Source organism: Sciurus carolinensis, unplaced genomic scaffold (genome assembly GCF_902686445.1).
Source record: "Sciurus carolinensis unplaced genomic scaffold, mSciCar1.2, whole genome shotgun sequence".
Taxonomy (NCBI): domain Eukaryota; kingdom Metazoa; phylum Chordata; class Mammalia; order Rodentia; family Sciuridae; genus Sciurus; species Sciurus carolinensis.
Window position 1 is genome coordinate 156,229 of NW_025920288.1, and position 25,822 is coordinate 182,050.

A 25,822-nucleotide genomic window follows, 5' to 3' on the forward strand; every position below is an offset into this window, starting at 1 on the left:
GTCTAGTCTTTTGGTGATGCTTTCCATTGAATTTTTTTATTTGGTTTATCATTTCCTTCATTTCAAGGATTTCCATTTGGGTTTTTTTGAGAATCTCTATCTATTTGTTGATATGATCTTTTGCTTCCTGCAGTTGCTCTTTCAACTGCTTATTGGTATTATCATTCATTGCCTCCATTTGCTCTCTTATCTCATCCTTTGCTTCGCAAATCATCTTAATCATGTATAATCTGAAGTCCTTTTCTGACATTTCTTCTAACATACTGTCATTGGATCCTATTAATATAGAATCTAGATTTGTTTGGATCATTTTCTTCCCTTGTTTTTTCATGTTGTTCATGTATCTTTCCCTCTAGCAGTGCAGATATGGGGTATTGCAAATTCCCTCCTATAGGCTTATCGTGGCCCTGTAGGTTTCCAAAACCTTTAAGGGGAGATCAGAATTAGCAGAGCCCAGTTCAGACAGTATGCAATCCTAGACCAAATAGCCCCTATGAGGATATTAACAATATTGTCATAATAAACAGAATGAGTTCAAATGTTATCTTCAGTATAACAAACAGATTTGCAATAAGGTCTTCAGTTTCTAATGGAGGACAAAGAGGATGCAGAGGGATGTAGGATGTAGCTGTTAATGGGATAAGAAAAGAATATACAGAAGTTCTAGATTATAGAAAGGGTGAGAGTGTAATCAAAAGCAATTGGATGGTAGCATGCAAAAAAGGGAGAGAGACTCTGAGGAAACAGGTAAACAAAAGGAAAAGAGAGCCAAAAGAAGTAAAGAAATAAAAACTTAAAATTGTTCAATAAGGAGAAGAAAGAAAATCTACACTATAACAGTCATATAGTATTCAAACCTCCCAGTCTTCAGTAGCCTGATGCATGAGAGGTACCTGACAATGAGCTTCATGTCTCCAGCAGGCGTCTCAGGATAGGATTTGCCCCACCTAAAGATCAGAGCTACGGCTTCCAGGATTATCCAAGATGGCCACTCTGGCTTCTAAATGTGTTGGCATATGGGGAGCTGCAGCTCAGGGTGTGGACGTGGTCGGCTGTAGGTCCTGGATGCGGGGTGCAGTTGGTGAGGCAGGGGTCCTGGAGGTCGTGTGTGTTTGGTGTGGTTGTGGAATCCTGGAGGCCTGGTGCAATTAGTCAGTCTGGGGTCCCGGTGATAGGATGCAGTCAGTTGGTCTGGGGGTCCTGGCAGCAGGGAGCAGCCAGATGATGTGAGGGCCCTGGAGGCAGGGAGTGATTGGTCGGGCTGAGGGATTCTGGAGATGGGGCTCTGTCAGTCCGGCCAGGGGTCCTACAGGGCCTGGCTGTTGTCTCAAAATGGCGGCAGCCACATGTAACCAAACCTGCAAGTACTGTCACAGTGAACTTCCAGGCAACAGCAGACAGCTGGTGCTCCACTGGCGGTCAGTGATCAGCTTGCTGTCATCAGACGATCAGGAGGTGAACCTCGTGCAATGGGTGATGGATAGGTGTAAGGCAGGTGATGGACAGACAAGGGGCAGGCAAATGGCAGGTGATAGGTGCCTGACAGTGAGCAATATGCACTCAAAAAAGGCATTGATATGCTGGCAGACTACAGGTGATCACAGTAGACAAATGGGGTAAATAGCAGGGGATCAATAAGCAGCAAAAACTGCCTCACCAAGTAATAGATATCCTCTGCTTAAAACCAGAGTTATGGAGCGACAAGGAATGCAGCCTCCCTCTAGTCCACTATCTTGGATCCTCCTTATTATTTTCTTTCTCATCCTATTTTCCTCTTATCTGTCTGTCTCCTTGGAGACTCTCTCCCTTCTCACATGCTAACAACCAATTTCTTTTAATTCCACTTTTACTACTCCTATGATATAGTATCTCTATAGACACTCTTCTTATCTCATTAATGTTGTATCCTACACCCCTCCCCATACTCTATGTCCACCTTTAGAAATCATAGTTCTTATTCCAAACCTATTGGCTAAGCTGTAGGTAATAATGAAACTCATAATCTCTGTTTATTAAGACAATATTGTTAATATCTTAAAAAGGGACTATTTGAGTTAAGGATGCATATTGTTTGTATGATGTGCTGCTAATATTGATCACTCACTTCAAGGTGAGTTATTAGAAACCTGCAGGGACACTGTAAGTCTATAGGGGGAAAACTGCAGTACCTCAGATTTGTACTCCTAGAGGGGAAGAAACATGAGCAATATGAGAAAACAAGGGAAGAAAGTGTCCCACACAAACCTAGATGTTACATCGATAAAATTCAATGATAGCATGGCAGAAGAAATGTCTGAAAGGGAGTTCAGAATGTACATAATTAAAATGATCAGAGAAGCAAATGATGATATAAGAGAGTAAATGTAAGTAATGAATGATGGCACCAAACAACAGTTAAAAGAGCAAATGCAGGAAGCAAAGGATCATCTCAATAAAGAGATAGAGATTCTGAAAAATAAACAAAGAGAAATTATTGAAATGAAGGAAACAATAAACCAAATTAAAAACTCCATAGAAAGCATAACCAATAGGCTAGAACACCTGGAAGACAGAACCTCAGGCATTGAAGACAAAATATTTAATATTGAAAACAAGTTGATCAAAAAGAGAAGATGGTAAGAAATCATGAATAGAACCTCCAAGTACTATGGGATATCATGAAAAGACCAAATTTAATCATTATTGGGATTAAGGAAGGCACAGAGATACAAACCAAAGGAATGAGCAATCTATTCAATGAAATAATATCAGAAAATTTCCCAAATCTGAAGAATAAAATGGAAAGTCAAATGCAAAAGGCTTGCGGAACACCAAATGTACAAAATTACAACATACCCACACCAAGGCACATTATAATGAAAATATCTAACATACAAAATAAAGATAGAATTTTAAAGGCTGCAAGAGAAAAAAATCAGATTACATTCAGGGGAAAACCAATACAGATATCAGCATATTTTTCAATCCAGACCCTAAAAGCTAGAAGGGCCTGGAAGAGCATTTTTCAAGCTCTGAAAGAAAATGAATGCCAATGAAGAATCCTATACCCAGGAAAACTTACCTTCAGATTTGACAATGAAATAAAATCCTTCCATGATAAACAAAAGCTAAAAGAACTTACAAATAGAAAGCTGGCACTACAGAACATTCTCAGCAAAATATTCCATGAGGAAGAAATGAAGAACAACAATGTAAGTCAGCAAAGGGAGGAACTACCCTAAAGGAATAGCCAAATAAAGGAGAAACCAAGTTAAGTTAAAAAACCAAAACTAAGCCAAACTGACTGGGAATACAAATCATATCTCAATAATAACTCTGAATGTTAATGATCTGAGTTCATCAATCAAAAGACATAGAATGGCAGATTGGATTAAAAAGAAATACCCAACAATATGCTGCCTTCAATAGACTCATCTCATAGAAAAAGATACTCACAGAGTAAAGGTGAAAGAATGAGGAAAAAAAATACCATACACATGAACTCAGTAAAAAAATCAGTGGTATCCACCCTCATATCATATAAAGCAGACTTCAAGCCAAAATTAGTTAGATGGGATAAAGAAGGATATTTCATACTGCTTAAGGGAACCATCAATCAACAAGGCATAAAAATCACAAATATTAAAAAAAATTAAAATTTAAATTTAAAAAAAAATCACAAATATTTGTGCCCCAAACAATGGCTCATCCATGTACATCAAACAAATCCTTCTCAATTCCAGGAACCAAATACACCACAACACAATAATACTAGGTAATTTTAACACACCTCTCTCACCACTGGACAGAACTTCAAAAAAAATTGAACAAAGAAACCATAGATCTCAATAACACAATCAATAACTTAAACTTAACAGACATATATAGAATATATCAACCATCAAGGAGGAAATAAACTTTCTCCTCAGTAGAATTCATAAATTAATTCAGTAATGTAGCAGGATATAAAATCAATGATCATAAATCTAATGCATTTTTATTCATAAGTGATGAATCCTATGAAAGGGAATTTAGGAAAACTACCCCATTCACAATAGCCTCGAAAAAAAAATAAAATACATGGAAATCAATCTAACAAAAGAGGTGAAAGACCTCTACAATGAGAACTACAGAACACTAAAGAAAGAAATTTTAAAAAACCGAGAAGATGGAAAGATCTCCATGTTCTTGGATAGTCAGAAATAATACTGTCAAAATCGCCATACTACCAAAAGCACTAATCAAATTCAATGCAATTCCAATTAAAATCCCAATGATGTACCTCACAGAAATAGAGCAAGCAATCATGAAATTCATCTGAAAGAATAAGAAACCCAGAATAACTAAAGCAATGCTTAGCTGGAGGAATGAATCAGGGGGTATCGCAATAGCAGAACTTCAACTATACTACAAAGCAATAGTAACAAAAACAGCATGGTATTGGCACCAAAATAGGTAGATCAATTGTAGAATAGAGGACATGGACACAAACCCAAATAAATACAATTTTCTCATACTAGACAAAGGTGCCAAAAACATGCAATGGAGAAAAGATAACCTCTTCAACAAATGATGCTGGGAAAACTGGAAATTCATATGCAACAGAATGAAACTAAACCCCTGTCTCTCACCCTGCACAAAAATCAACTCACAATGGATCAAGGACCTTGAAATCAAACCAGAGACCCTGCATCTTATAGAACAAAAAGTAGGTCCAAATATTCAACATGTTGGCTTAGGATCAGACTTCCTTAACAGGACTCCCATAGCATAAGAAATAAAAGCAAGAATCAATAACTGGGAAAGATTCAAACTAAATAGCTTTCTCTCAGCAAAGAAAACTATCAGCAATGCGAAGAGAGAGCCTACAGAGTGGGAGAATATCTTTGACACTCATACCTCAGATAGAGCGCTAATTTCCAGAATATATAAAGAACTCAAAAAACTCTTTCACGAAGAATACAAATAATCCAATAAACAAATGGGCTACAAAAATGAACAGACACTTCACAGAAGATCTACAAGCAATCAACAGATACATAAAAAAATGTTCAACATTTTTAGTGATAAGAAGAATGTGAATCAAAACTATCCTAAGATTCCATCTCACCCCAATTAGAATGGAGATTATCAAGAATACAAGCAACAACAGGTGTTGGCGAGGATGTGGGGGGAAAGGTACACTCATACATTGCTGGTGGGGATGCAAATTAGTGCAGCCACTGTGGAAAGCAGTGTGGAGATTCCTTAGGAAACGTGGAATGGAGCCACTATTTGACCCAGCTATCCCACTCCTTGTCCTATACCCAAAGGACTTAAGATCAGCATACTACAGAGATATAGCCACATCAATGTTCATAGCTGCTCACTTTACCATAGCCATACTGTGGAACCAACCTAGATGTCCTTCAATTGATGAATGGATAAAGAAACTGTGGTACATATATACAATGGAATATTACTCAGCTATAAAGAATAATAAAATTATGGCATTTGCAGACAAATGGATGCAGTTGGAGAATATCATGCTAAGTGAGATAAGCCAATCTCAAAAATCCAAAAGGCGAATGATCTCACTGATAAGCAGATGACACATAATGGGGTATGGGAGGGGGGCAAGAATGGAGGAAGGAGGGACTGTATAGAGGGATAAGAGGGGTGGGATGGGTGGGGGAAAGGAAAAGAATAACAGAATGAATCAAAAACTATTACCCTAGGTAAATGTATGATTATACAAATGGTATGCCTCTACTTCATGTACAAACAGAGAAACAAGATGCATACCATTTGTTTACAATAAAAATAAATTTTAAAAAAAGAAAGCAACCATGAAATTCATTTGGAAGAATAAGAGACACAGAATAGCTAAAGCAATCCTCAGCAGGAAGAGTGAAGCAGGGGGTATCACAATACCAGAACTTCAACTATACTACAGAGCAATAGTAACAAAAAAGGCATGGTATTGGCACCAAAATAGACAGGTAAACAGAGGACACAGAAAAAAAAAAAACCCCACATAAATACAGTTTTCTCATACTAAACAAAGATGCCAAAAACAAAAAATGGAGAAAAGATAGACTCTTCAGCAAATGGTGTGGGGAAAACTGGAAATCCATATGCAGCAGAATGAAACTAAACCCCTATTCCTCACCCTGCACAAAACTCAATAAAAATGGATCAAGGATCTTGGAATCAGACCAGAGACCATGCACCTATCAGAAGAAAAAGTAGGTCCAAATCTTTATCATGTTGGCTTAGGACCAGACTTCCTTACCGTGACCACCAAAGCACAAGCAATAAAAGCAAGAATCAATAACTGGGATGGATTCAAATTAAAAAGTTTTTTTTCAGCAAACGAAACTATTGGCAATGTGAAGAGAGAGACTACAGAGTGGGAGACAATCTTTGCCACACATACTTCATATAGAGTCCTAATCTCCAGAATCTATAGAGAACTCAAAAAACTTTACACCAAGAACACAAATAACCCAATCAACAAATGGGCTAAGGAACTGAGCAGATACTTCAGAGAAGATCTACAAGCAATCAACAGATATATGAAAAAATATTCAACCTCTCTAGTAGTAAGAGAAATGCAAATCAAAACTATCCTAAGATTCCATCTCACCCCAATTAGAATGGAGATTATCAAGAATACAAACAATCGGTTTGGCGAGTATGTAGGGGAAAAGGTACACTCATACATTGCTGGTGGGGTTGCAAATTAGTGCAGCCACTCTGGAAAGCAATATGGAGATTCTTTAGAAAACTTTGAATGGAACCACCATTTGATCCAGTTATCCCACTCCTCAGCCTCTACCCAAAGGACTTAAAATCAGCATACTACAGTGATGCAGCCACATCAATGTTCATAGCTGCTCAATTCACCATAGCCAGACTGTGGAACCAACCTAGATGCCCTTCAATTGATGAATGGATAAAGAAACTGTGGTATATATACACAATGGAATATTAGCCATAAAGAATAAAAATATGGCATTTGCAAGTAAATGGATGCAGTTGGAAAATATCATGCTAAGTGAGATAAGCCAATCCCAAAAAACCAAAGGCCTCTGATAAATGGGGGATGATACATAATGAGGGGTGGGAGGGAGGCAAGAATGGAGGAAGGATGGATTGTATAGAAGAAAAAGAGGCATGGGGGAGGGAAGGAGGAAGGAAAAATAACAGAATGAGACAAACATCATTACCATATGTACATGTATAATTACACAAATGGTGCAACTCTACTTCATGTACAACCAGAGAAGCAACAGTTGTACTACATTTGTTTACAATGAATCAAAATAAATAAATTATTTTTTTTAATAAATGAAATCCTTCAAAATAGAAAGGTGGATCAATGGTACAGAATAGAGGACACGGACTCCAACACCTGGAGATTAAACAATATGCTATTATATGATGAATGGATAACAGAAGATATTAGGAAGGAAATTAAAAAATTCTTAGAGGTAAATGAGAACAAACATCATATCAAAATCTCTGGGATACTATGAAAGCAGTACTTAGAGGAAAATTTATTTCATGGAGTGCATTTAATAAAAGAAGTAAAACTCAACAAATAAACGACCTAACACTACAGCTCAAAGCCCTAGAAAAACAAGAACACACCAACACCAAAAGTAGTAGAAGACAGGAAATAGTTAAACTCAGAGCTGAAATCAACGAAATTGAAACAAAAGAAACAATACAAAAATTGACAAAATAAATAGTTGGTTCTTTGAAAAAATAAACAAAATTGATAATAAATGAAATCCTTGGTCTTTTGGAAAATAGCTGCTATTATTTCTTTTTTTCCCTTTTTTATTGTGCATTATAATTATACATAACAGTGGGATTCATTATACCTTCCCTATATGCACAATACACAATTAGGTCAATTTAATTACCCATTACCTTCCCTTTTCCTATCCTCCTCCCTCCCACAATCCACTTGCTATGTTCTACTGTTCTCCCTTCTATTTTAACTAGTGCATTGTAAGTACATAGATAATTATTCATTGGGGTGTATTGTATGTAGAGATAGTATATTTTGGTGGATTTCATTCTCCAGTACTTCTGATATTTCATTTCAGTTTATAGGGCTTTAATTTTCAATCAGTTCATATCATTTTTCATTAGTTATGTTAGTTAATGCTATTTATTAGTTAATTCTTTATTTGGATCAGTAATGTATTATCACTTCATAGTTGTTTATAGCCACTGTCTCTTTCCTGACTTCTTGTGACTTTAAAATGCAACTGAGATTCCTATTTTGAGCTTATCCTCCTGTTCCACCCTTACTCCATGAACTTCACTTTTCTGAATCACTGTGTCTACTTCGTTTGCATCATAAATGTCTCCCAAAGTTTCACAAATTGGTTGCTTAGGCCCCATCCAGTGGTGCTGTGGGAAGGTGGCAGAGACTTTAGGGCATGGGCTTACTTGGAAGACATTGAGTCACTGGGTGTGTGCCCCTGAAGGAGATATTAGTAGGCTGGTGCTTACCTCTCTTTTTTTCACTACCTGGCTGCCATGAGGTAAGCAACTCTGTTCAACCATGTGCTTTTACCAGGAAGTTTATCCTTGCAACAGGCATAAAAGTTATGAGTCCAAGCCTCCATGATCTGAACCCCCTAAAACCATGACCTGCAATCAATTTTCCTCCTTTTTAGGTGCTTATCTCAGGTATTTTGTCACAGCAACAAAAAACTGACTAACACAAAAATTTGGTACTGATAAGTAGACATATTGTATCTATATCAGATGACATGGTTCAGAAAACTTTGTAACCAGTTTGTGGAAGAAGTTTGGAAAACACTTGAGGAATGGGTTACAGAACCCCTAGAATGCCATAAACAATCTCAACAGGTGACTCCAGTGGAGGCTCAGAAGACAAGAATATGGATAGAAATGTGGACAGTAATGGCTATGCTGATGAGGTTTTGGATAGAAATGAGAATTGTGTTGGAAATTGGGCAGGGGTATGCATTTTATATCCTAGAAAAAAACATATCTACATTTTGTGCATGCCATGAGAGTATGGAAGGCTGTTTAGAGTTCACAGACTAATTAATAAGATGGAGGAAACTTCAAGGCAGCACAAATTTCAAGCAGTTTCATGGGTATTGCTGGATGCTTTAGTCATGTTTACAGTAAGAAGCAGTAGTAAAAACTAAAAAGTAAAAATTTTTTAAAAAAAAGCAGAAAGTTTTGAAAAAACTTGCAGTTTGGCAAGAAAAGAAGCATATTAATTGTGGTCAAGGAGACCGCAGTTGCTCAAGAGATGAGTGACATTCACAAGAAATCATGTTCAGTAGAAAAGATGCTTTGTGGACTTCTCAGAAATTGACAAGGCCCCACCTATTCCAGGATGAATGGCATAAATATATGAACTCATTTCAAAGTTTGCTTTGAGAAGTAAGCCCCAGCGTGTCCTGGTCAGTGATCTAAGAGAGTGGCCTTTTGGGCTGCCACCAGACAGGCCATAAGGATAGGTCTGCTCCAGTCATTTTGAGCTCATATCACACCATGTGTCTGAGATACTGGACATAGGATTTAATCTATACTTTGATGAATGTTAGGAAGTTGTAGAAACATCAGGAGGTTGTGCCTAGTTGGAGTGATTTAAGTCACTGGGAGTGTGACCTTGAAGGGACATCAGAACACTGGTACCTTCCTCTCTTGTCTTCAATGAGGTAAACAGGTTTGTGCCACCATGGACTCCCCACCATATTTTCCCTTTTCATAGGCCCAATGGATGAGGGTCAAGCAACCATGGAAAGAAACTTTTGAAACTGTTTGCAAATATAAATCTTTCCTTGATTTAAGTTCTTTACCTCAAGTACTTTCTTGTGAGATATAGAGCTACATCAATACTGGTATTAATTTTTAGATTTACTTGGAAATATGTTTCAAGTTGTTTCAAGAGTGTGGAGTTCTTTGTTGTAATTGTCCCGTAAAATAATATTCCTATCAAGTCAGAAAGAAAACTGATTTTAACTAATTCCATCTTCCTATCTAAAAACATTTTAGATATCAACAACTATGTGAATATTCTGTCATGATTTTAAATATTGTAGTTTCTTTGAACTTCTTGTGATTCATAAAGTATCTTCTATACAAAACCTTAGTATCACAACTGTAAATGGGATTTATTATTTCTATGGCACTTATTTCAATTTTTTTTTTTGCTAGAGTCCAAGAGTGATCTTGATTTTTCTTCCTTATTCTTGCTCTTTGATCAGTAGTCAATTCCTGGAATTCCTTAGAAGCGTGTCACTTTGATGGAGAGATCTTCCTGCTTCGTTTTTCTGGAAACTTTCCCCCTAGAACAGATATGGTAAAAACCACAATGAAATAAACACAAACATGAAAGGACACGGAGAAAGAATGTATGTCCTGCATTCTTTAGAGCAGGCTGATCCTTTCCCCACTGACCTTGGTAAAAAACATGACACTTGCCCGAGGACTTAAGTAAATCATATGAAGTAAAAGACAAAACTTCTTAGGAGTATTTGGAAAGCAGCTTTGATAGTTTCTACTGCCATCCTTGGGTATCATGTCATTCTCTGAAATTGTCTTTGGAAAAACCAGGGAAGTACACCAAAGTTTAAAAACCTTCCCCAATCCTTCATCATTATATACTTCCTTTATTTACCATGGCATTCTGCTCTTTTGTGAACACTTTCAAACCTAGTGAAAACTAGGTGGTCTGAATCTCACAGGCAACACAAAAAGACTCCTTCCCTTAGATATATTGTCACCTGTGGAAGGGGCCCTAGTCCTGTCCATGATCTCCCCTGGGTTCTGCAGTGACCAGGGAACAGCTCCAGCCTATAAGAAATGATAGTGCCAGACAGCTTACCAGCACTCAGTGGGTTGCATTATAGTAAGACACGAGGGTGCTATTTGACATTAACATTGGGCATATTTGTAAAATACCTGCAGGAGTCTGTGTCTCACTGGGATGGGGAAGGCAGGGGAAAACTAATTTTGTACCATTTACCATGGAAACTACTGGTATAGGCTGGATAAACATGGTCTGTACGATCTAGAGGTCTGCAGGGGGACATCTGAGATCACTGGTGAAAGGATATTGCTTTTACTAAACTAAAGGCACTGACCACCTGGAAAGGGTGTAGGTCTAAGCTTTCCAGAGATAGAGTGGCCCCAGTGGAATCCATATTCCCATCTCAGACCTATCACACATGACTCCTCTAAGGGACCATGAGAGGTTTCACTCACTCTTTCTCTATATCTTGGAGGGAGTCAGGCAGAGGCTGATTCCTGGTTTCTGGAAGGAGAAAGACAACAAGACCAGAAAAGAAGGAGGAGGCTCCATAGATGATCCAGGGCAAGGGTGCAGAATATGTCTCCAGGATCATCAACAGGGGTGCCAGGGCTGCCCCCAAGCTTCCACAAACTCCAATGATTCCTAAACCCGTTGCCCTTTGAGCACAAACAACAATGCAAAATTAATCTTTTGAAATTTTGTTTGGTTTGCTAGCAATTTTTCTCAAGTTCACAGACTATTAGGACATGTTTTATCATTTAAAAATATCATTACCCATTTATGATATTTTATTTTATTACCCACTTATTTTATTGCATTACCCATTTATTTTATTTTTATTGGTATATTACAATTATACAAAATAATGGGATTTGTTGTGATAAATTTGTATATGAACATAATATGGTCAAGTTCACTTATACAGTTCCTCTCATCCAATCCACATTCTCTACTCTAGAGGTCTTCCTTCACTTTTAATGAAAATTCATGTTCCCCACTTTTTTCTTTCTATCTTCCACATATGGGAAAACACTGAACCCTTGAGTTTCTGAGTCTGGCTTATTTCACTCAGCATGGTCTTCTTCAATTACATCAATTTACCTGAAAATGACATAATATTATTATTTTTTATGGTTGGATAACACTCCAGTGAGTAAAATGTACCATATTTTCTCTATACACTCATCTGTTGATGGGCACCTAGACTGGTTCCATAACTTCACTATTGTGAATTGCACACTAGCATCTCCAATTTAGGTGACTCCAAGAATACATGACATGTACATGAATTGTATATTAGCACTCCTACAAGTACCTAGCATAAAGATAACTTTGGAGAAACTCTGGCTATAATGCTTATCATCACCATTATTACTTTTGTTTTCTTCCCTTGATAAGTCATTGAGTTAAAAGGGATGTTTTAACCCTGAGAGGGAACTTGTGAGACTTTGTACCTGATGATGGTGGGGAGCAGTTCATTTGTATGAGTAAAACAACAGGAAACAGAGGCAAAAGAAAGTCCTCCTCCCAATGTTGTCAAAATCATATGCATGGTCTGCATTTCTAGAAAGAGGAAGACCCAGAAAAGTCAGGAAATCTGAGATGAAGGAATCTGCATCCCCCAAATTACAAACAGAAAACACCCTTATTGGAGATCTTCACAGTATAATGTATACTGTGGAGAAACTGTACTGAGGTGAAATTTGTGACTGAGAGATGTGACTTATCTGCATAGTTTGGTTTATGGTGAATAAAAGGTTCTGAATAGTTGTATTCACTCACCTTGTCCCAAGATTGGTCAAAAAAGCAGAGAAGATGCTGAATGCAGGAGGAACTCACTTTCTTAATCCATCCAGTCTCCTCTACCCTTCATGTGGAAGGTAAGGCTGTCATGTGGGAATTACTAGGGGGTAATTCCCCCCACCTAGGCACTCAAGGAGTTCCCAACCATGGTCCATGGGTAGTATTGACATGAAGTGCAGATTGTAGAAGACAGCCATAAAAGGACAGAATCCCATATTAATGGACAAGCTGGAAAGTAGCCTGACCTAGAACCATGTTTTAAGACTCAAGAGTAAGGACTTCTGTTATGAAAAACATATCATACATTGCAAATCACTGAAGGAACCTTTTATAGAATCAGTTTTCTACTCAACTAAAAGAAAATCTCATAATAGCTTTAAACTTTCCAGTGGACTTCATTACAGGCCAGTAAACTAACATCATTGTTCACATTCAAGAGGAGTGGAGCCTATAGCCAGGCATGATGGTGTGTGCCTGTAATCCCAGTGATTAAGGGTGCTAAGGCATGAGGATTATGAGTTCAAAACCAGCCTTAGCAACTTTATGAGATCCTAAGCAAATTAGCAAGAACTTGTCTAAAAATAAAACAGGCTAGGAATGTGACTCAGTTGTTAAGTGTCTCTGGGTTCAATCCCTGCAACCAGAGAGAGAGAGAGAGAGTAGTGGAGCCCAGCAATGTGGGATTTTATAAAACACATTATAACACAAGAAGCTGAGAAAAGCATGGTGATTGATATGTTGTCACTGCTATACACCTCTTCTCTACTTGTACATAAGGAATTTTATTTCTTTAAGTCAAGATGACTCCCAAAACCAGTTTTGCTTTTCTGGTGACCTAAGATGAGACTCATGTGTAGACAAATAGAGTTCAGGGAAAATTGTCACTGAAGGTGAAGTAATAAGAGAGTCATGCAGAAGTGACAGTATGGTGTGGTCATGTTAGCTCATAATGCTGAGTCTAGTCCTACATGTTTGCAAGGAAGTGTCTTTGTCCAATGAGCAAATGATGTATGCTGACCTAGAGAAATGCAGGACTCAGTGGCACCAGTTTCTGGGTATTTCTTGACCATAATGATGACAATTACATTATCTGAGCCAAACTGTATAGGCCTTCAGCTGCTTTCCTAGTAACTCAATGGCAGAATCTGTCCTAAATGCCCAACTGGTGTCAGGGAACCCTTCGAACCCAATTCTTGTGATTCCTATAGGTTCATCAAGAAAAGTTCTCAGGAAAGTGGGAAAGATAGTTCCTTTTTTACCCTGTGCTCTTTCCTCACCTTCAGGCACAAATGTTTTGGCCAGAAAGGAGATTCCCAGCATGGACATGAAAATAAAATGACTTATTCGACGACCCTTGTAATTGAGTGCCAAAAATGAAAGATAATTGGCTGGGAGGGTGACTACACCAAGGAGAATCTGGACCAGGAAAACATTGCTTCCCAGGTGCTGGAGGTGGATAATCAAGCCAAAAGTGGGTAGCCAAGTTGCAAATCTGTAGCAAACAAACAGGTAAGACACATGTCATAAGAGTTAGCACTTAAAGTCTTTAGAGATGGTAATACTGGATCAGTCATTTGTTGGTGTTTGAGTTTTTCTGCTCTGATCAGAGTGATGGATATATCTTTACTTATGTAAATACTCATTGAGTTGCATATTTTATGTAATTCACTCTTTCAAATATTACCTCCTTTAAAACAAAAGTAAACCACGAAGAAAATCAGGGACAAAGGCTGTACAGGATTGAAGTTTGCAGCACCAGTCTCCAGTGTGAACCTGGCAGTGTGATAGGATGAACAGAACTCCTCACTATGCAATGGTTCTGTGTCAGTCTTTCCTTCACCTTTTGACTTCAGTCATAGCAAGCTTTTTATGTCCTCCTCACCTTTTGTCTCCAAAGCTGTACTCCCCACATATTGTTCACATTGAAATAAGAAATACACTCCTTCTCCACTACTTTCTAAGGCATGGTGTGAAGCCTACCTGATCAAGGACAGGAGACAGATCCGTTTACACAGGTTGGGTGTACGGAACAAGTCACACAGAGAATGCTTTTTCTGTGCTGCCTTCAGCTCCTCCTTCATTGTGGATCTCACAACCTTCAATAATAAAAGAGACAACTTGTTCAGTTGTCAGAAAATGACAGGTATTGTGGATGCACTGAGCACACACAGAGGATAAGGTGGATAACTATCCTATCTAGTGGAAAATATAGACATTGAAAGCATAGCAGGCATAGAAGTGGTGTGATAGGAGAACTCAGGAGTTCAAGGAACCTCAGGGAAATTGTGCAAGGAGGACATATTAAGAAGAAATTGGAGAGAACTATAGAGCATTGAAAAGAGAGTGTATGCCAGAGATTTATATGAGGAAGGAAACCAAGTGATGAGTTAGTGAGATTACAATTCAAATCCCCATTCATACCAGAGGGTTATAGAAGAGTTAGTGATGGAGTTTTGTTCTCCACTAGTTACTAATGGTAGGAATACAGATTTCTTGTCTCAGGAAGAAAAATTATTTCCTGGTAATTTATGTTTTTTATTTTTTATTTTGTATTTTAGTTTTTGAGTTGTCCTAGTTTGTAGAATACCTTGCAGGTTGTGTCTCCATGAAAGAGGAGTCTGGAATTAAACTTGAGTTTGGAATCAGGGGATGTCTTAGTTTAATTTGATTTAAACTCAGACTTGGTTTTATACTGAAGTGCTACATTTGCCATGCTACTTACTAGTGGTATACCCTGGGCAAGGCGACTGATATTTCTATACCTCAATTTCCTTGTCATTGAAAGAAGAAATAAAAGAATCAGGATCAGGAGAAGTAGGAAAACAAACAAAACAATAATTCCTTTCTCCCAAACATTTTCTAGGCCATTTAGTAGGTTATAAATGTGCATATCAGACTACTTCTAGCAGAACACTTCTACTTGTTAATTCATTAGTTATTCAGAAATACTAACTCCATTGTCATGCCTCCTCTACAAATGCAATAATACTCTAAAGGTCATCAGAAAGCATTCATGATGAAGGGAATTCTGAGAATTGGACCTACTCCCCTGTCTGAGGAACCCTACACCACCAGGAATTGCCTTACAGTTTCTATCCCTAGCTGCAGCAGCAGAATGCAGAATTTATGCTTGTGTTAGAAAGGCAATCATGGGGATGCATCCCAAACATAAACCCATGACTACTGTCCATTTTTATTGTGGTTTATCAGAATTGGCCCCAGGAAGACCTAAATCCATGTCAGATGAGGGCTGTAGTGAATGACACATTTCAGACACTACAACTTTCAAGATGCATTCAGAGCCTCCATCCTTACATTTTGGTTAGGTTTCCAGCCTTGGAATTCACTTTGCTCCCTTACTTGACTAGTCAGGGGTTTTCAAGCCCACTGACCTGGTGAGGGTTGGTGATATTTCTGAAGACAGGAGTTGTAAAAGTTTCTGCCCCCTATCTGTCAAAGAATTTGTCATGGGGAATCATGAAACATGCTCAGAAAGGAAGTGCCAAGAAGGAAAAAAGGTATGGGAAGGAGGACAAAAGGCACAGACCCAAGGCAGAATGCATTTGGAAGCCTAGTGAGCTGACATTCAAGAACCAGTAGAGAAATAAAACAGATCAACTGAGCTTTGGGCTGTTTGGGAACATAATCATAGAGGATGTCAATATCTATTTTTTGCTCCACAAATTACTTTATTAATATATAACTAATATTTTAAAGCTGCCCATATTTAACAAGGAATCCTAATGATTTTGGACATAACTGCATACCTGTCACCAAAACCTACCCATCAATATATTGACTCCCTTAAAAATTTCTTCCTGCCCTCTGTATTCATTTTTATTATTTAGAAATTTAGAAAGTTTTTAAGAACATACAGAATTGTTTGTTATTGTCACCATGCCTTACAGTGGCTCTCTAGAACTTACTCATCTCATGTATTTCCACAATAATCATGGGAATGCAGATATCTCCTTGCGATCCAAATTTGAATTCCTTCAGATATATACCAAGAGGTGGGACTGGTGGATCAAATAATTCTATTTAAGTTTTTGAGGAATTCCCATATTGTTATTCATAGTAGTGGGATCAATTTACATTATTATCAACTGTATGCACAAGGGTTCTTTTTTCCTCCCCATATTCACCATTATTTGTCCTTGACTTAATAATACCTGTCCTAATAGGTAAAAGGTAATATCTCAATGTGGTTTTGATTACTAGTTCCCTGATGTTTAGTGATACTAAGCATTTTTTCACATAGGGCTTCCCTTTGTGTCTTTCTTAAGACTTGTCCATATTTCAAGACAATAGAAAACAGAAACAAGATAAAAAAAATTTATGGAATATAGCAAAATCAGTAATAAGAGGGTACAGGAAAAGCATCAGATGAAATTCAGCATTCTCTCACCATAAAAACTCTCAACAAATTAGGTATATAAGGGTCATACCTCAACAGAGGAAAGGCCATTTGTGAGAAACTCACAGCTAACATTACACGGATTGGTGTCAAGGAAGTTGAAAGCTTTCTTGGTAATGTCTAGAACAAGACAGGGATGCCAGTCTACCATTTCTATTCTGTATAGTACTGGAAGTACTCAGAGTAATCAGGAGAGAAAAAGAAATAGAAGGCATCCAAATTGGGAAAAAAGAAGTTAAATTACCCTGCTTGCAAATGACCTGAGTTTATAGAGAGAAAATGCTAATAACTCTATCAAAAAGCTGTTAGAAGTCATAAACAAATTCAGTAAATGTGCATGATATAAAATCAACATGCAAAAATTAGTATTATTTCTATAAATAATAATAAAATATGTAAATAAAAGAAGTCAAGAAAATAATTGCATTTATAGAAGCTACCAAGAAAAGTATCTAGGAATAAATTTAACCTTGAAAGTGCAAAATCTGTACAATGAAAATTATAAAACATTTTGTGAAACAAATTGAAAAAAACACAAATAAATAGCTATATGTCCTGTGTTCATGTACTAGAAGAATTAACATTGTTACAATGTTCATATTCTCCAAAAGTAGCCACAGACTCAATGTAATCTCTACCAAAATATCAATGACATTTTTCACAGAAACAGAAAAATATTTTTCCAAATAAATTTCCAAAATACTTTGAAAACAGGAAAGATCTTGAATAACCAAAAAAAGGGGGGGAAGGGGAACAAAAACCAAACCAAACACAAAAATCTAGAAACAAAGCTGGAGGTATCACACCACCTGACTTCAAAATATACCACCAAGTCTTAGTGATCAAAACACCATGGTACTGGCAAGAAAACAGACTCAGACCAGTGGAGCAGAGCAGAAAGCCCAGGAATAGATCCACACATTTCCACTGAACTCATTTTCAACAAAGGTGCTGAGAATACAAACTGGAGAAGAAAAATTCTCTTCAATAAATGGCTAGGGAGACTGGATACTCACATGATTAAGAAGGAAGTCAAACCCATGTCTTCACCACATAGGGACATCAACCCCAAACAGGTGGAAGACTTAAATGGAAGGCCCCAAACCATTACACTACTAGAAGAAAACATGGGACAAATCTCCATGAGGGCAAGGAATTTTTAGAGGAGACCTCAAAAGGAAACAAAAGTCAAACTTAATAAGTAGGATTAGGTCAAACTAAAAAATTTCTGCACAGAAAAGGAAGTAAGGAACATAGTAAAGGACCAATATACAGAGGGAGGAAGATATTTGTCAACTATGCTTCTGGCAAGTCATTTTTCTCTAATATGTATAAGGAACTCAAATGATTCAATAACCAAAATTTAATGGAAAAAAATAAAACCAATCTGATATTAAAATGGGAAAACAATCTTCAAAACCATCTGTAACACTTCAAAATACAGCTCCACCTTCCCCCTCCCCAACATATACACACAGGGATTCTTATGAGCAGTCAGGAGTGGGAATGGGAACCATTGCTTTTTAAAAAATTGTGCAAAAGATCTGAACAGATACCTCTCAAAGGAATACCTGTGAATGGTCTATAGGTACAAAAAAAAACACTCACTATCACTAAACATGCAGTAAATGCACATCGGTCTTACAATGAAGCACAGCATGGCGGCATGTGCTTGTAAGCCCAGCCACTAAGAAGGCTGAGGCAGGAGAATTGGGCAATTGAGCTTGGGCAATTGAGTGAGCATTCTCTCAAAATAAGAAAATGGAGGAGATACTGAGGATATAGCTCAGTGATGGAGCAACGCTGGGTTCAATCCCTAACATCAGAAAAAATAATTACAATGATATATTGACCTCTCCCCACTTAGAATGGTTATTACCAAAAAATCAAAGGATTACCACTGTTGATAAGAATGTGAACAAGAGGGAACCCTTGCACACTGTTTATGGAAATGCAAATTAGTTCAACCATGATGGGAAATAGTATAGAGTTTCTTCAAAAAAATAAAAATAGAATTGCTATATTCAGAGTACATTTCCAAAGGAAATTAAATTAGTGTGTCAAGGAGACATTTGTATTCACATGTTTATAGAATCATTATTTATCATAGCCAAGATATGGAATCCAACTTAAGTGTTCGTCAATAGATGAGTGAATAGGTTGGGCATGATGGTGCATGCCAGTAATCCAAGCAAACCAGGAGGCTGAGGCAGGAGGATCATAAGTTTAAGGCTAGCCTCAACAACTTAAACCCTGTCTCAAAATAGTGCTCACTTTGGCAGCACATATACTAAAATTGGAACAATACAGAGATTAGCATGGCCCCTGCGCAAGGATGACGGAAAAATTTGTGAAGCGTTCCATATTTTAAAAATTTGTTTACAATAAAAAAAGAAAATGTTTAAAAAAATTAATTAATTAAAAAGAAAATGACTGGGGGTGTAGTTCAGTTGTAAAGTATCCCTTAGTTTAATTCCCAATATTAAAATAAATAAATAAAAACCAGATGAGTGAATAAATAAACTTGATTATATCACAACTGAAGATGATTCAACTTTGTCAGAATGCAAAAGCAATATACTTTCTATAGAAACTACACTTCGAATTGTTATCTTTTCCAGTGGGATACTGCATGATATTCATTCAACATGTTAGGCAGCTGCAGTGAGCCATAGTTCCCACCAGCCACATGATCTTTAGGGTAACAACCAATACTCCATCAGGTACTGTGTTGCTAAGCCAAGATATTCAGTAAGTTAAATTATTAAATGCATTTTTGACTTGTGACATTTAAACTTTTTATTGGTTGTTATGGTTTGGATTATGAGGGGTCCCCCCAAAGTTCCTGTGTGAGGTGATGAAATGTGTGGGAGGTGAAATGATTAGATTATGAGAATCATACCCTAGCCAGTGGATTAATCCTTTTGAATGATTAAAAAATTTGAATGGATTACGAAGTGGTAAGTTGTAGGCAGGTGAGGTGTGGCTGGAGGAAATGGGTCACTGGCAACATACCTTGGGGCTTATATGTTTTGTTTTTGACTCCTTCTCCTTGATATTGTTTTCCTGGTTACCATGAAGTGCACAGCCTTCCTCTGCAATGCCCTTCTGCAAAGGATGCTCCATCCTACCTCTGGACCAGACCTTTAGAGTCAGCTGATCATGGACTGAGATCTCTGTAACTCTGAGCCCAAAATAAACTTCTCCTGCATGAAATTGTTCTTGTCAGGTGTTCTGGTAACTGCCACAAAAAGTTGACTAACATGTTAGTTTGCTAAGATATAACTCTAGAACATATAGAGAAGTATCTCTCTACAGGAGGTGGAATACTACTCATTCATGTGAAAGGATGAGTCCTGTTGCTTGTGACAACAGAGTGAACATGGGGGACATTACTTGAAGTGAAGTGAGCCAGAAGCAGGAGATTAATGCCATATAATGTCACTATATGTAGCATCTAAGAAAGTTGATCTCATAAAAGTAGAAATTATGATGATTTCCAGAGGCTGAAGTGACTGGGGGTGAGGAGGAAGAAGGGGATGAGGAGATGTTGGTCAAAGATGACATAACTATACTAACATCAATGACAATATACTCTACTCTTTTAAAAATGTAAAGTGGGGCGGCCTAGAGGGAGACTGCACCTCCGGTCGCTCCACAACCCAGGAGTTAAGAAGGGGAGGCATTGAGAGACTCGGACTGAAGTGGAGCCACGGGTGAGTCTGCCCACTGGGTAAAGCTCGGCCCGGGTGGCAGGCCCAGATAGAGGTGGCTTATCGGAGCCGGGCAGGGCAGCTAGAGTCATCCACAGGCAGTCCTGCGCACTCCGGCGGTGGGCCCCGCCCACACAGCCAGCTTCTCCAGGTTCTCGGAACGGAACTGGCCCCCTAGTGAGAGCCTGTCTGAACAGAGCACGCTCCGAGTCCCGGAGCCCCTGCAGTGCAGTGTACTCCTGCAAAGAACCAGCGGAGAGCCTCGATCTGCAGTCAGCCTCAGGGATAAGGGCAGGGCAGCCGGAGACCTCTTCAGGCGGCTCTGCCCACTCCGGCTGCGGGCTCTCTTCACGGGGCGATCCAAGATGGCGGCCTAGAGGGAGACTGCACCTCCGGTCGCTCCACAACCCAGGAGTTAAGAAGGGGAGGCATTGAGAGACTCGGACTGAAGTGGAGCCACGGGTGAGTCTGCCCACTGGGTAAAGCTCGGCCCGGGTGGCAGGCCCAGATAGAGGTGGCTTATCGGAGCCGGGCAGGGCAGCTAGAGTCAGCCACAGGCAGTCCTGCGCACTCCGGCGGTGGGCCCCGCCCACACAGCTAGCTTCTCCAGGTTCTCGGAACGGAACTGGCCCCCTAGTGAGAGCCTGTCTGAACAGAGCACGCTCCGAGTCCCGGAGCCCCTGCAGTGCAGTGTACTCCTGCAAAGAACCAGCGGAGAGCCTCGATCTGCAGTCAGCCTCAGGGATAAGAGCAGAGCAGCCGGAGACCTCTTCAGGCGGCTCCGCCCACTCCGGCTGCGGGCTCTCTTCACGGGGCGATCCAAGATGGCGGCCTAGAGGGAGACTGCACCTCCGGTCGCTCCACAACCCAGGAGTTAAGAAGGGGAGGCATTGAGAGACTCGGACTGAAGTGGAGCCACGGGTGAGTCTGCCCACTGGGTAAAGCTCGGCCCGGGTGGCAGGCCCAGATAGAGGTGGCTTATCGGAGCCGGGCAGGGCAGCTAGAGTCATCCACAGGCAGTCCTGCGCACTCCGGCGGTGGGCCCCGCCCACACAGCCAGCTTCTCCAGGTTCTCGGAACGGAACTGGCCCCCTAGTGAGAGCCTGTCTGAACAGAGCACGCTCCGAGTCCCGGAGCCCCTGCAGTGCAGTGTACTCCTGCAAAGAACCAGCGGAGAGCCTCGATCTGCAGTCAGCCTCAGGGATAAGGGCAGGGCAGCCGGAGACCTCTTCAGGCGGCTCTGCCCACTCCGGCTGCGGGCTCTCTTCACGGGGCGATCCAAGATGGCGGCCTAGAGGGAGACTGCACCTCCGGTCGCTCCACAACCCAGGAGTTAAGAAGGGGAGGCATTGAGAGACTTGGACTGAAGTGGAGCCACGGGTGAGTCTGCCCACTGGGTAAAGCTCAGCCCGGGTGGCAGGCCCAGATAGAGGTGGCTTAGCAGAGCTGGGCAGGGCAGCTTGAGTCTTCCCAAGGTAGTCTTCCACACTCCGGCAGTGGGCTCTTCCCACACGGCCAGCTACACGGTGCAGGCCCACAGTGAGAGCATTTCCGCACAGAGCCAGTTCCAAAACGTGGAACCAGTAGGAGGCTAGGGGCAGTATTCTTCGAATGAGCTGCTTTATCAGATTCCTCCAAGACATCAGGCTACTGAAGGCTGGGAGGTGATACACTGGAAATCTACTGGGACACTATAAGCCAATAGTGGAAAACTGCAACATCTCAGGGTCCCACTGACAACTGACCATTATGAGAAAACAAGGGAAGAAAATGTCCCAAACAAACCTAGATACTACATCAATAAAACCCAATGACAGCACAGCAGAAGAAATGTCAGAAAGGGAGTTCAGAATGTACGTAATTAAAACGATCAGGGAAGCTAATGAGGAGATGAAAGAGCAAATGCAGGCATTGAAGGAGGAGATGAAAGAGCAAATGCAGGCATTAAATGATCGCACCAATCAACAGTTAAAAGACCAAATACGGGAAGCAAGAGATCATTTCAATAAAGAGTTAGAGATACTGAAAAAAAACCAAACTGAAATCCTTGAAATGAAGGAAACAATAAACCAAGTTAAAAACTCCATAGAAAGCATAACCAATAGGATAGAACACCTGGAAGACAGAACCTCAGACATTGAAGACAAAATATTTAACCTTGAAAACAAAGTGGAACAAACAGAGAAGATGGTAAGAAATCATGAACAGAATCTCCAAGAACTATGGGATATCATGAAAAGGCCAAATTTGAGAATTATTGGGATTGAGGAAGGCTTAGAGAAACAAACCAAAGGAATGAACAATCTATTCAATGAAATAATAACAGAAAATTTCCCAAATCTGAAGAACGAAATGGAAAACCAAGTACAAGAGGCTTATAGAACTCCAAACATACAAAATTACAACAGACCCACACCAAGGCACATTATTATGAAAATACCTAACATACAAAATAAAGACAGAATTTTAAAGGCCGCGAGAGAAAAGAATCAAATTACATTCAGAGGGAAACCAATAAGAATATCAGCAGATTTTTCAATCCAGACCCTAAAAGCTAGAAGGGCCTGGAACAACATATACCAAGCCCTGAAAGAAAATGGATGCCAACCAAGAATCTTATACCCAGCAAAACTTACCTTCAAATTTGACGATGAAATAAGATCCTTCCATGATAAACAAAAGCTAAAGGAATTTACAAAAAGAAAGCCAGCATTACAGAACATTCTCAGCAAAATATTCCATGAGGAAGAGATGAAAAACAACGATGCAAATCAGCAACAGGAGGCGCTAGCCTAAAGGAATAGCCAAATAAAGGAGAAACCAAATCATGTCAAAAACAAATATGAGTCAATTGACTGGGAATACAAATCATATCACAATAATAACCCTGAATGTTAATGGCCTGAATTCATCAATCAAAAGACACAGACTGGCAGATTGGATTAAAAAGAAAAATCCAACAATATGCTGCCTGCAAGAGACACATCTCATAGAAAAAGACACCCATAGACTAAAGGTGAAAGGATGGGGAAAAACATACCATGCACACGGACACAGCAAAAAAGCTGGAGTATCCATCCTCATCTCAGATAATGTGGACTTCAAACCAAAACTAGTCAGAAGGGATAAAGAAGGACATTACATGCTGCTTAAGGGAAGCATAAATCAGCAAGACATAACAATCATAAATATCTATGCCCCGAACATTGGCTCATCCACGTACGTCAAACAAATCCTTCTCAATTCCAGAAATCAAATAGACCACAACACAATAATACTAGGCGATTTTAACACACCTCTCTCACCACTGGATAGATCGTCCAAACAAAAATTGAATAAAGAAACTATAGATCTCAACAACACAATCAGCAATTTAGACTTAACGGACATATATAGAATATACCATCCAACAAAGAATGAATACACTTTCTTCTCAGCAGCACATGGATCCTTCTCTAAAATAGACCATATTTTATGCCACAAAGCTACTGTTAGTAAATACAAGAAGATAGAGATACTACCTTGTACTCTATCAGATCATAATGGATTGAAATTAGAAATAAATGACAGAATAAAAAACAGAAACTTCTCCAATACCTGGAGACTAAATAATACACTATTATATGATGAATGGATAACAGAAGACATCAGGAGGGAAATAAAAAAATTCTTAGAAGTAAACGAGAACAAGGACACATCATATCAAAATCTCTGGGACACTATGAAAGCAGTACTTAGAGGAAGATTTATTTCATGGGGTGCATTCAAAAAAAGAAGTAGAAATCAACAAATAAACGAGTTAACACTACAGCTCAAAGCACTAGAAAAAGAAGAGCAGACCAATACCAAAAGTAGTAGAAGACAGGAAATAGTTAAAATCAGAGCCGAAATCAACGAAATCGAAACAAAAGAAACAATCGGAAAAATTAATAAAATAAATAGTTGGTTCTTTGAAAAAATAAATAAAATTGATAAACCCTTAGCCACACTAACAAAGAGAAAGAGGGAGAAAACTCAAATTACTAAAATTCGGAATGAACAAGGAAACATCACAACAGACACGAGTGAAATACAAAACATAATTAGAAGCTATTTCGAAAATCTATACTCCAACAAAACAGAAAACCTTGAAGACATCAACAAATTTCTAGAGACATATGAACTACCTAAACTGAACGAGGAGGACATACACAACTTAAATAAACCAATTTCAAGCAATGAAATAGAAGAGGTCATCAAAAGCCTACCAACAAAGAAAAGTCCAGGACCAGATGGGTTCTCAGCCGAGTTCTATAAAACCTTTAAAGAAGAGCTCATTCCAATACTCCTCAAACTATTCCATGAGATAGAAGAGGAGGGAACCCTACCAAACTCGTTCTATGAAGCCAATATCACCCTGATACCTAAACCAGACAGAGACACATCAAGGAAAGAAAATTTCAGACCAATATCCTTAATGAACATCGATGCAAAAATTCTCAACAAAATTTTAGCAAATCGCATACAAATATATATTAAAAAGATAGTGCACCACGATCAAGTGGGTTTTATCCCAGGGATGCAAGGTTGGTTCAACATTCGGAAATCAATAAATGTCATTCACCATATCAACAGACTTAAAGTTAAGAATCACATGATTATTTCAATAGATGCAGAAAAAGCATTTGATAAAATACAGCATCCCTTCATGCTCAAAACACTAGAAAAAATTGGGGTAATGGGAACATTCCTAAACATTATAAAGGCCATCTACGCTAAGCCCATGGCTAATATCATTCTAAATGGTGAAAAACTGAAAGCGTTCCCCCTAAAAACTGGAACAAGGCAGGGATGCCCTCTTTCACCGCTTCTATTCAACATCGTCCTTGAGACTCTAGCCAGAGCAATTAGACAAACCAAAGAAATTAAAGGGATACGAATAGGAAAAGAAGAACTCAAACTATCCCTGTTCGCTGATGACATGATTATATATTTAGAGGAACCTGGAAATTCCACCAGAAAACTTTTAGAACTCATAAGTGAATTCAGTAAAGTAGCAGGTTACAAGATCAATGCTCATAAATCCAACGCATTTTTATACATAAGTGATGAATCTTCAGAAAGAGAAATTAG

The 25,822-nt window shown here is 39.0% G+C and overlaps 1 protein-coding gene and 1 non-coding gene across 3 annotated transcripts in view; one reads left to right on the forward strand and one right to left on the reverse strand.

Moving 5' to 3' along the window:
- Window positions 1-7,663: 7,663 nt before the first annotated feature.
- LOC124975498 (solute carrier family 22 member 9-like) overlaps window positions 7,664-25,822 on the reverse strand; it is a 63,596-nt gene continuing 45,437 nt past the window's right edge. Inside the window, exons 6-10 of one of the 2 annotated variants that reach the window (XM_047538186.1) lie at window positions 14,561-14,676; window positions 13,858-14,072; window positions 12,232-12,340; window positions 11,230-11,278; window positions 7,664-10,310 (exon numbers count right to left, since the gene is read on the reverse strand). In XM_047538186.1, coding sequence (XP_047394142.1) covers window positions 11,254-11,278; window positions 12,232-12,340; window positions 13,858-14,072; window positions 14,561-14,676 — 465 coding nt within the window. In that variant the 3' untranslated portion in view covers window positions 7,664-10,310; window positions 11,230-11,253. Of the gene's footprint in view, window positions 10,311-11,229; window positions 11,434-12,231; window positions 12,341-13,857; window positions 14,073-14,560; window positions 14,677-25,822 lie in introns of both variants that reach the window. The other variant, XM_047538185.1, reaches the window with a different exon arrangement.
- LOC124975501 (U6 spliceosomal RNA) lies at window positions 19,264-19,367 on the forward strand. Its single transcript, XR_007106899.1, has one exon. It is a non-coding gene; the product is annotated as a U6 spliceosomal RNA (small nuclear RNA).